Source organism: Pan troglodytes, chromosome 12, assembly GCF_028858775.2.
Source record: "Pan troglodytes isolate AG18354 chromosome 12, NHGRI_mPanTro3-v2.0_pri, whole genome shotgun sequence".
Taxonomy (NCBI): Eukaryota; Metazoa; Chordata; class Mammalia; order Primates; family Hominidae; genus Pan; species Pan troglodytes.
Window position 1 is genome coordinate 83,396,213 of NC_072410.2, and position 12,045 is coordinate 83,408,257.

Consider the following 12,045-nt stretch of genomic DNA (forward strand, 5'->3'; position numbering starts at 1 on the left):
AGGAGTACTCTGGGTAAACCAGGGATGTATGTCACTCTGTTAGTTTTCCTATGAATTGGTTGCCCTTGTAGTGGACACATACCTAGTGACGTGATTTGGCTGTTTCCCCACCCAAATTTCATCTTTAATTGTAGTTCTCATAATCCCCACATGTTGTAGAGGAACCTGGTGGGAGGTAATTGAATCATGGCGGTGATTACCGTCTTGCTCTTCTCATGATAGTGAGTTCTCATGAGATCTGATGGTTTTATAAGGGGCTTCCCCCCTTTTGCTTGGCACTTTTCATTCCTGTTGCCACGTGAAGGAGGACATGTTTGCTTCCCCTTTTGCCTTGCTTGTAAGTTTCCTGAGGCTTCCCAACCCTGCGGAATTGTGAGTCAATTAAACCTTTTTCCTTTATAAATTACCCAGTCGCAGGCAATTCCTTAAAGCAGCATGAGAACAAACTAATACACCTAGTCTAATCAACTTTGGGAAAGCGAACATGAAACCATCCCTTCAGCAGTGAGCATGGGTTATCCATTTTCTTCTGAAAGGGAGTAGTTGTATGGGAAGTACTCTGAGGTTTGGCTGGCCTGGTACACTCAAAATAGTCTGTGTTTTCTGTCCCCAAGCCTTTGCTCATGCTTTTCGTTCTGTGCCCTTTTCCCCATCCCTTTTGTATGTTTTTCCTAATTCAGGCCATCTTTTCAAACCTCTGCATAAATGGTAACATCTTCATGCCATCATTCCTGTAATACCTTTTCAGGCTTATAAGTTGGTGGTTACATTTTCTAAAAGTCAGTAACATAGTGCTTTAAACTGGGTCGCCAAACCTGGCTGTGTATCAGCAGTACCTCAGTAGCTTAAGATACAGAATCCTGGGTCCCATTCTTAATCGCTTGACCTAGAATTCAAAATTTGTAGCAGTATTTTGTTATTGTTTTGTTTTGTATTTAAACTCTTTATATGATTTTTATATAACCGGCTAGCTGGTTCAGTATTTGGAATCTTTTGATTTAGAATGAAATTATTTGATATAAACATTGACTTTTAGAATTAGAAGGAACCTTAGAAATAGCCTATCTTCACCTTCATGTTATTAAATTGTGGGCAGAGGGGTCAGGAAGAAGACACAAGGGAAATTACTTGCTCAGATCCCATTGCTGGTTACTGGCAGAGCCAGGACTAAACGTTGTTAACTCTCACTCAGAACTTTTATTCATATTCACATCGGACATGCCCTTCTACATAGTAAGGTTTGAATACTCCAAGGGGCTCAATACATAGTAGATGATGGTCAGATGTTTTACTGATAATGACTGTTTATAACCCACTTTATATTGTACCTAGCACATTTTTTGGCTCTTAATGATTGCTGCTTGAATATGTTGTTAACCCTCAGTTCACTCTCAAGGAATGCCTTTCTGACAGTTGGAGATAATTCCACAATCTGCGTGAAATCATCTCAGAAAAATTCTTTCCAAAACTAGTTCAAATCTGAATGGCCTCTGAAAGGCTCACTGAATCAAACTAAATTCTGGTACAGCTTTGAAAGTTAGTACTTTCCAAGAGCCCCTCTAAGCCGAGATCGGTCTAGACCTGCAGGATTTTCCTCACCAGTCCACTTCCATTTTAGAAAGGTTACCCAGAACCTATGGGAGTATGTGGTGGGGGACGTGTATACTGAAATAAGGTGTGAGACCAGGGCCAGGAAAAGGCTTGTGGGAAGTGGTGGTAGCCTAAGCTGAGCTTCGAAGGATGTCTGTTAGGCCAGGGGAGGGAGCTGGAACAAAGCATGGATGGCTCTGGGGAATAGCAAGTTGTTTAGTTTGGCCAGAGGATAAAGTACAGGTTAGGGAGTGACTAGAAATATAGATGGGGGCCAGATTAAAATGTAGTATTTCACAATTTCATATCCACAGGCAAAAGAATGAAACTGAAGCCCTGTCTGACACAGTATAAAAATTCACTCAGATTATAGACGTAAATTTAAGAAAACTATAAAACTTAGAACTCTTAGAAAAAAAAAATCATAGGAAAAAAGTATTTGTGACCTTGGGTTAGGCAAATGGTTTCTTAGCTGCAACACTAAAAATACAAGAAACAAAAATTAGTTAAGTTGGACATCATCAAAATGAAAAGGTTTTGTGTTTCAAAGGATACCCATAAGAAAATGAAAGCATGTAGAATGGGAGAAAATACTTGCAAATCATGCGACTGATAAGGGATTTATATCCAGAATATATGTGAAGAACTCTTACAAGTAACAATTTAAAAAGAATTTAAAATGGACAAATAATTGAATAGACAGTTCTCCAAAGAAGATATTCAAATGGAAAATTGAAAACAGGTCCACACAAAAATGTGTACACTGATGTTTATAGCACCATTATTCATAACAGCTAAAAAGTAGAAACAACCCAAATATGGTATTTCCATACAATGGAATACTATTTGGCAGTAACACATAAATGAGTTTGAGACATGGATGAGTCTGAAAGCATTACACCAAGTGCAAGAAACCAGAGTCACAAAGGACCATGTGTTATTTGATCCCATTTACATGAAATATTTATAATAGTCAAATCCATAGAGATGGAAAGTAGATTAGTGGTTGCCAGGGATTGAGAGTCAGAGGAATATGGAGTGACTGCGAATGGGTCTGGGGTTTCTTTTTGAGGTGATGAAAGTGTTCTAAAATTAGTTAGTACAGTTACATAACTCTGAATATACTAAACACAACTGAATCATACACCATGAAAGGGTGTACTTCATGGTATGTGGATTCTATCCCAATAAAGCTGTTATAAAAAGTGCTGTATTTAGTGAAAGCTTTAAATACTCTGACAGGGAATTTGGATTTTTGTCTTTAAAGCAATGATGTGTAGCCTTGCAGAGTTATAAGTCAAGAACAGCATGATGAGAACATCATTGTGGGAGCATTTGAAGAATGGTGGTCAGATCAGTGTTGCAGCAGACTAGATCTAGCTGCTTAGAATATTTTATCCTGTTTTCTGCCCTTCACAAGTATGAACATTTTATGTTACATATTCTGAATTCAAAATTTTTAACTTTATACGTGCTAATATTTTATAATTTCTATCTTGCTCTCCTTTTTAAAAAATAAACTGCTCAAGGTGATTGAAAAAAAGAATAGCAGTTGCAGAATGTTAGAGATAATACTGACTTTTAAATTTACCTTTGTGTGTAACCTTGACTACAGTCAATTTAGAGATAGCAAAATATGACTTATTTTAGGCAGAAGACCAAGATTCTTGGTGAATCATAAAGCTTTAAAGACCCTTTATTAATAAACATGGATTTTACTAAGGAAAGGCTTAGAAGTGAAGTTTCTTAAGGACTTTCAATTGTCTGTTTCCCCTTTTTGTGAAATATCTTAATACTGCCAAATAAATTACATATTGGAAGATATTTCTAACATCATAGAAAGCAAAAGAACAGTAATCATTTTAGCTCTATGTTTTTTTCAATTAACCCTAAAAAACTGTAATTTAAAAACTGTTAGCCTTTAGGAAATTCTAGACTGATGTACCACTTGAAATAATTGTATTCATAAGTCAACCCTATAGGAAATATTGACCTTGGTAAACCACTCATCAGTAGTTAGTGTCATAATTTTTCTGTTAAATATATGCTGGTGTTAGTAAATCTATTTTTAGAAGAGTACATTGTGTACAGCAACCATTTTGGACAAACACTGTGTAACTTGTAAATAGAGAGTGTGCCCTCCTGTGGTCATTGGTAACAAAAATCTCAGCTATAATCATCCTAGCTTTCTGAGTTCACATTTGTCTGCTCTTCCATAGTAGAATCACCCATACTCTGAATTTCTTCTCAGTAAGTAAAAAACCATAGCATGATTTTTAAATGGTGGCAGTTGTCTTATTTGGAGGAGATGCTAAAGGAGAATCCTACCAGAGAAAAGATATCAAAGTGTGAGGAGAGGCAAGTAGTTGTGATGGTGCTTGAAAAGCTTTATGACTATTATACCTGAATATTTTTCAGATACTCTCTACCTCCTTTACAGAATGCTGCCAGAATGATATTCTGGTTTTATTTCTATTTCATCATTTATATATGTTTTCTTCCTAGAGAAAGGAGCTAGTATCCAGCACTGTCTATTTGAAACATCTATCCCATTTTATGGAAATTAAGTTTAATTTGAAATAAGTCTTCAAATCTCTTTTGTACTGCCTTGAGTGTTTATTAGTTATGGGGATTTTGTTTGAAGGAACAATTTTTAAATGAATTTTCCCTGCAAATTTTATTAATTTATATGAGATCTCTTAATATCTTTGTTCTTCTTAGAGTTAAATGGTTAAATTTTATATTTTCAGCAATGGCGGTGTCTCATATCTTAGATCTTTGGCTGGTATTTTTAGTGCCCTAGTATTCTTAGAAGAATTCCACTGTTAATGGTGTTACCATCTCTTGCCAGGTGATTCACTGATTTTCACCAATCCATTAATAAGAGAGTGTTGCAACTAGGAATAAATCTGGTCACATGAATGGATCTTTCTGTGATCAGGGAATGGCATGTATTGTTCTTCATTGGTGGTATGAAAATTATTTGTAGTTAACAGTTTAAAATATCAAATTGAAAGTTCTGATCCAATTATAAAATATTTTAAATTGACAAAGACTTACTGCCATTTTAATATAGTTTCTTCTTATCTATATGTGTATTATATATAATATATATTGTTATATGTACACATAAATACACATAATATAATTATGTGTACTTATATACATAATTATACAGTTGTAAATGCCAGGAATCTATAATTTGATTTTTTAAAGTGATTTTTAATATGTGGCTTACAAAAATAGGTTTTGCATTGAACTACATGTATTTGACTGTACCATCAGGTGTGTTTAAAAGGATGCAGGGGGCCTGTTTTCATAATTATATACACAATTGTGTTAGCCTTTCATATCCTAAAGCTTTTAAATGAAAAAATATAAGGCTAGTTAATTAGTTCAACTAGCCTTTGAATGAATAGCAATACAGTGTAATACTTAAAGGCTCAGACTGTGGAGTTAGACTGCCTAGGTTTGAATCCCAGCACTGTCGACTCACTGGCTGTATGACCTTGTTAAGTTCTTTTGAGTTCTATGTCCTTTAGTTTCCTCACTTGCAAAATGAGAATAATATCAGTACCTATTTTATAAGGTTGTTGTGAGGATTAAATGAATTAATATTAAAACATTTAGAATAGTGCCTGGCACATCCGTACTAACGTCTAAGTGTATATTAGCTATTAGTTTTGCCAATATTAAATTTATACATAAATGTTGAAATTTATTGTGAAGGAAAAACTATTTGTTTTGTAAATATAAATTACATTTGCATTTCTTTTAAAATATTTTTATATAACTGAAAACAGTAAGCTAAAGTGAAATTTTATACACTTTTTTATGAAAGCTTTCTTCACAATAATCCTTTTTTCCTCTTTCTTTTAGGCACGGAATGTTAACACTGGTGAATTAGCAGCAATTAAAGTAATAAAATTGGAACCAGGTAAATTGTTTGAAATTCATTTTTTCTTACTGCTAGAAAGCCATGGGATATCTTAAGGCTTATTTTAATGATGTTTGGTCAACATTCTCTTGTTTTCCCCAACATCTGGGATAAATAGAGCTGCTTGTATGCCCTTTCCTCCACTTCTTCAAGTTCTGCGTACAACACACCTTGCTCAGTTCTTCCCTGAAAAGTAACTGATAATTGGGGGAGGAAGGGGAACTCCTGAAAAGACTTTGTTCTTTCTGAACTCAGTTGAGCTAACTTGTGACAAGCTGATAGTGGTTTATTTCCAGGCTAACGTCTTGTGGTGTCAGTGTGATGTAGTGGAAAAAACAGAACTGAAATTTAGGTAGTTGTAGTTCAGTTTGTCTCCCACTCCCTTGCTCTGTGAACTTGGGCAAATAGCTTCATGTCTCTGAGTCTCAGTTTTTCTCAGGAGATCTAGCTTCCACATTCTGTATTTCATTGCTGTCCCAGCAGTTGTCTACCAAATTGAGCAGCTTATTGTAAAGCCCCTTAAGGCTACTCCGTATTTTTTGTCTGCTTCAACTATGTTCTTTGAATTCCTCCTACTTCCCTCAAAACCCACATTTTTCTTAGCTAATTACTCACTCTTTGTTTATTCTCTCTTAGAAACCCTTTCCCACTCTTTCTCCTTCCCACCATAAGCAAGTCTATAATTGTGCTAGTGTCTAGACCGAGTACCACAGCAGTTAGTGCCTTTCTGATGACTTCTTCCTTACAAGCTGATAATAAGAGTTTATTGGTGAAACGAGTTTTAGCTCCAGTATGAACAGAAATCCATTCAGAGACTTTGCAAGAGTGGAAAAACTTTTTCTGTTTAAAAAAAAAAAAAGGCCAAATAGCCAATACTTTAGACTTTGTAGGTCATGTATGGTCTCTATATTCAGTTCTCCCTCTTTCCCTATAGTTTGCTCACCCCTTATTTAGAGCATCAATAAACTTTTTAGAAGTGATATTAAAATGAAAATTTAAGGATGTGCTGATTGACTGTGATCAAACCACACATAAATAAAATGAATTAAAAAATTTTTCCAGTTATACATATTTACAGATTTTATGTAGTCGTTATATTCTAAACGTCACAAGACAAGATGTTTATCTTTTTTCTGAATCTCCTACTCTTCAATTCATAAGAAATTTAAGAAGGATATTTGAAGTTGTTGAAATATTAGCTACAAAAAGAAATTTGGCATTTAAAGCAGGGCCTTCATTTTTAATCATTAAGCAGTGACTGTGTTACTTAATGAAATGGTTCTAATGAGAAGTATTTTGTGTATACATCATTCCCTCAAGAAACCTTCTCTTTCAGGAAGCCTTGCCTGACCCTGGGTCTAATTAAGATGACTCCTGAGTGATTTGCTCTGCTGTAGCACTGACCATAGCTATATTGTCATTCTAGACTTGCCTTTCTTTGTTTCTAAGTTTTAATCAAATTTGTGCCCCCAGCACTGAGCTTAGGGCCTGGCACATAGTACTCATTCTGTACATCTTAAAATTTCCTTAAAAAATTAAAAACTTGAAAAAGCTTACTGTTCAAGTCAATTATTTTCTGTTCATGAAATGTTCAAGTTGTTGCACTGTCAGTCTTGGACACTGCCATGTGTATATTGATCAATGTAATAAAAGTAGAATATACAACTATACAAAAGGAAAAAAATAAAAATCATTCATATTCTGCCACCCAGAGAAAACAAAGGTTATCACCATAAATATGTTTCATCTATTACAGCTACCCATTTCCCCCCGCCACCAGTTATTTTGATCCCTCAATCATAAAATTCCAGCCCATAGTATTTCTGTGTATATGCCTAAAGTATAAATACTCAAAAAGTGTAATCACAAACAGGAACCCTCATACACAGCTGGTGGAAATGTAAAATGGTGCAACCACTTTGGAAAACAGTTTGTCACTTCCTTAAAGTGTTAAACATAAATTTGCCATAATGACCCAGCAATTCTACTCTTGTATATCTGCCGACACAATGATTGTCATGCACAAATGTTTATAGTAGCATTATTCACAGTATGTCTCAAAATTGGAAACAGTCTAACTGCCCATCAACTGGTGAATGAATATGTTGTGTTCATACAATTGAATACTATTCAACAATAAAAACAAGTTGCTGATAGCATGCTGTAACATAGGTGACCAAAACGTGCTAAGTGAAAGGAGCTAGACACACAAAACTGCATACTGTATGATTCCATGTGAAAGGTTCAGAAAAGGCAAATCTGTGGTGTCAGAAAGTTAATCTGGTGAGCTGGGGACGGGGTGGACTCACAATTATTGTACGTGAAGGGTCTTATGGGAATAATCTAGTGATGGTTGTACAACTTGGTAAATTTACTAAAGGCACCATTGAATTATACACTTGAAATTGCTGAACTATCCAATTTAAACATATGCCTTAATAAAATTATTAAAGATACATAACTAAAACCATTAACAACATTACAGTTCTTTATTAATAAGACCTACGCTTAGCAAATAGTTGCTACGTTGTATCTATAGGTTCCCACTTAATTTCTTTTTATCTTTTTTCCTTGCAATTTTCTGTGGAAGTAACTCGATCATTTATCCTGTAAAGTTCCCCCCCAGTCCAGATTTTGCTGATTGCCTTGCTGTAGCATCATGTAATATATTCTTTGGTGACTTGATAGATATCTCTAGAGAACTGAGTAGACTCCGGTTTTATTTGGGGTATGGAGGAGGGAACTACTTCACGAGTGGTGTTACGCTCACATTTTTCTAAGGTAGAGGGGTGTGTGTGTGTTTAAGAGACAGTGTCACTGTAGCCCAGGCTGGAGTGCAGTGGTATGATCGTGGCTCACTGCAGTCTTGATCTCCTGGGCTCATGGTATCCTTCTACCTCAGTCTCCCAAGTAGCTAGGACTGCAGGCGTATGCCATGACACCCAGCTAATTTTTATTTTTTGTAGAGACAGGGTCTCACTATATTGTCCAGTTTGCTGTTGAATACCTGGTCTCAAGCGACCTCTCACCTTGGCCTTCCAAACTGCTAGGATTACAAGCATGAGCCACTATGTCTGGCCTAAATTAGAGTTTTTGATGGCTAGTCTTCCATTTTTTGGAAACAAAAATTAAGTCTGAAATAGTCTAGTGCAACATGTTGGATTTTAAGAATTTCTGTCTAGAGTTTGTTCCTTTTTCCTTTTTTTACAGCTGATAAGCAATTTGAACCTGAAGCAAAATAAAAACTTACGCAGACCTTTTGACCAAATTGTTTAAATGTGAAGTTACTCCAAGGTGTCTGACTGTTGCTTCTCATCTTAATTATGCAGCTTTAAATTTAAAAAATTTAAAAAAATTTTTTTTATTTTTTTTTTATTTGTGATGGAGTCTTGGTCTGTTGCCCAGGCTGGAGTGCAGTGGCCCGATCTCAGCTTACTGCAACCTCTGCCTCCCAGGTTCAGGTGATTCTCCTGCCTCAGCTGCCCGAGTAGCTGGGATTACAGGGGTGCACCACCACGCCCGGCTAATTTTTGTATTTTTAGTAGAGACGGGGTTTCACTGTGTTGGGCAGGCTGGTATTGAATTCCTGACCTCAGGTGATCCACCCGCCTCTGCCTCCCAAAGTGCTGAGTTAACAAGCGTGAACCACCGAACCTGGCCTAATTTATTTTTAATTTTAATTTTAATTTTTTATTGTTTTGAGATAGAGTCTCGCTCTGTCACCCAGGCAGTGGTGTGATCTTGGCTCACTGCAACCTCTGCCTCCGGGTTCAAGCAATCTTCATGAATAGCTGGAATTACAGGCATGCACCACCATGCCTGGCTAATTTTTGTATTTTTAGTAGAGACAAGGTTTCATCATGTTGGCCAGGATGGCCTCAAACTCCTGGCATCAAGTGATCCGCCTGCCTGGGCCTCCCAAAGTACTGGGATTACAGATGTGAGCCATTTTTAATTTTCGTGGGTACATAGTAGGCATATATATTTCTGGGTTACATGAGCTATTTTGATACAGACACACAATGCATAATAATCACACCAGGGTAAATGGATATCTGTCATCTCGAGTATTTATCCTTTGTGTTTCAAACAGACCAGTTATACTCTTCTAGTTATTTTAAAATGTATGATTGGATTTTTTGTTGTTGTTGTTACTAAAGTCACCCTGTTGTGCTTGCAAATACTAGGGCTTATTCATTCTTTCTAATTTTTTGTACCAATTAACCATCTCCAAATCCCTTCTACCCCCCCACCAAGCCCTGTAAGCTTCCCAGCCTATGGTAACCATCCTTCTACTCTCTATCTCCTTAAGTTCAATTGTTTTGAGTTTTAGCTCCCACAGATAAATGAGAACATGTGATGTTTGTCTTTCTGTGCCTGGTGTATTTCACTTAACATAATGACTTCCAGTTCCACCCATGTTGTTGCAAATGGCAGGATCTCATTCCTTTTAATGGCTGAATAGTACTCCATTGTATATATGTACCACATTTCTTTATTCATTCATCTGTTGATGGACACTTAGGTTGCTTCCAAATCTTGGTTATTGTGAATAGTGCTGCAGTAAACATGGGAGTGCAGATCTCTCTTTGATATACTCATTTCCTTTCTTTTGAGTATGTATCTAGGAGTGGAATTGCATGATTGTATGGTAGTTCTATTTTTAGTTTTCGAGGAACCTCCAAACTGTTCTCCATAGTAGTTGTATTAATTTACATTCCTACTGACAGTGTAGGAGGGTTCCCTTTTCTCCACATTCTCACCAGCATTTATTGCCTATCTTTTTGATAAAAGGCATTTTGAATAAGGGGAGATAATATCTCATGGTATAGTTTTGATTTACATTTCTCTGATGATCAGTGATGTTGAGCACCTTTTCATATACCTGTTTGCCATTTTTATGTCTTTGAAGAAATGTCTGTTCAGATCTTTTGCCCATTTTTAAATTGAATTAGGGTTTTTTTCCCCAGTGGAGTTGTTTGAGCTCCTTATATAATCTGGTTGTTAATCCCTTGTCAGATGAGTAGTTTGCAGATATTTTCTGCCATTCATGGGGTTGTCTCTTCTCTTTGTTGATTATTTGTTTTGCTATGCAGAAGCTTTTTAATTTGATGTGATCCCATTTGTCCATTTTTGCTTGGTTGCTAGTGCCTGTAGGATATTGCTCAAGAAATGTTTGCCCACACCAGTGTCATGGAGATTTTCCCCAATGTTTTCTTGTAGTATTTCCATAGTTTGAGGTCTTAGATTTATGTCTTTAATCCATTTTAATTTGATTTTTGTATATGGTAAGAGGAAGGGGGTCTAGTTTCAGTCTTCTGCATGTGGATATCCAGTTTTCTCAGCACCACTTATTGAAGAGACTGTCCTTTCCCCAGTGTATGTTCTTGGTATCTTTGTTGAAAATGCATTCACTGTACATGTCTGGATTAATTTCTGGGTTCTCCATTCTGTTCACTGATCTATGTATCTGTTTTTCCAGCAGCATGCTGTTTTGGTTACCATAGCTCTGTAGTATATTTTGAAGTCAGGTAATGTGATTCCTACAGTTTCTTTTTTTTTTTCCTCAGGATAGCTTTGGCTATTTTGGGTCTTCTGTGGGTCCCTAAAAATTTTAGGATAATTTTTTCTATTTTTGTGAAGAATGTCATTCATATTTTGATAGGAATTGCATTAAATCCTTAGATTCTTTTGGATAGTATGGACATTTTAACAATATTGATTCTTCTAGTCCATGAACATGGAATATCTTTCCATTTTTTTTTTGGTGACTTCTTCAATTTCTTACATCAATGTTTTATGTTTTCATTGTAGAGATCTTTCATTTTTTTGGTTAATTCCTAGGTATTTTATTTTATTTTATTTGTAGCTATTGTAAATGGAATTTCTTTCTTGATTTCTTTTTCAGATTGTTCACTTTTGGCATACAAAAATGATACTACTTTTTGAATATTTATTTTGTGTCCTGCAGCTTTACTGAATTTATCAGTTTAATAGTTTTTTGGTGGAGTCTTTAGATTTTTCCAAATATAAGATCATATAATCTGCAAACAAGGATAATTTGACTGCTTCCTTTCCAATTTGGATGCTCGTTTATTTCTCGCTCTTGTCTGAATGCTCTACAAAAATTTAATATATAAATATATGTAATATATATTATATGTATAAAGGGATCAATTCAGCAAGAGGATGTATATAGATAGATGTGTGTGTATGTATACGTATATATATACATATATATATAGAGAGAGAGAGGATATATATGTAGTGACCTTCTTAGCTCTTCTTACAGTTTCTGTTTTGAAATCTTTTTTTTCTGATATAGCTACTCCTGTTCTTTTCTTGTTTCCATTGGCATGGAATATCTTTTTCCATCCCTTTATTTTAGTCTGTGTATCTTCATAGGTGAAATGTGTTTCTTGTAGGCAACAGATCATTGGGCCTTATTTTCTTATCCATTCAGCCACTCTGTTTTTTGATTGCAGAATTTAGTTCATTTGCGTCACATCAGTGCTCAA

The 12,045-nt window shown here is 35.7% G+C and overlaps 1 protein-coding gene across 13 annotated transcripts in view; it reads left to right on the top strand.

Annotated features, from left to right (window-relative positions):
• The window catches only part of MAP4K3 (mitogen-activated protein kinase kinase kinase kinase 3), a 187,367-nt gene that overhangs the window by 53,153 nt on the left and 122,169 nt on the right, over window positions 1–12,045 (top strand). For 11 of the 13 annotated variants that reach the window (XR_010149572.1, XR_010149573.1, XR_010149574.1 and 8 more), the window contains exon 2: window positions 5,470–5,527. The exons of the other annotated variants lie outside the window; for them this stretch is intronic. Coding sequence is in view for 7 of the 11 variants with exons in the window: in XM_016948387.3 (XP_016803876.1) it covers window positions 5,470–5,527 (58 nt within the window). In the remaining 4 variants the exon portion in view is untranslated. The remainder of the gene's footprint in view (window positions 1–5,469; window positions 5,528–12,045) is intronic. 13 annotated transcript variants of the gene reach the window in all.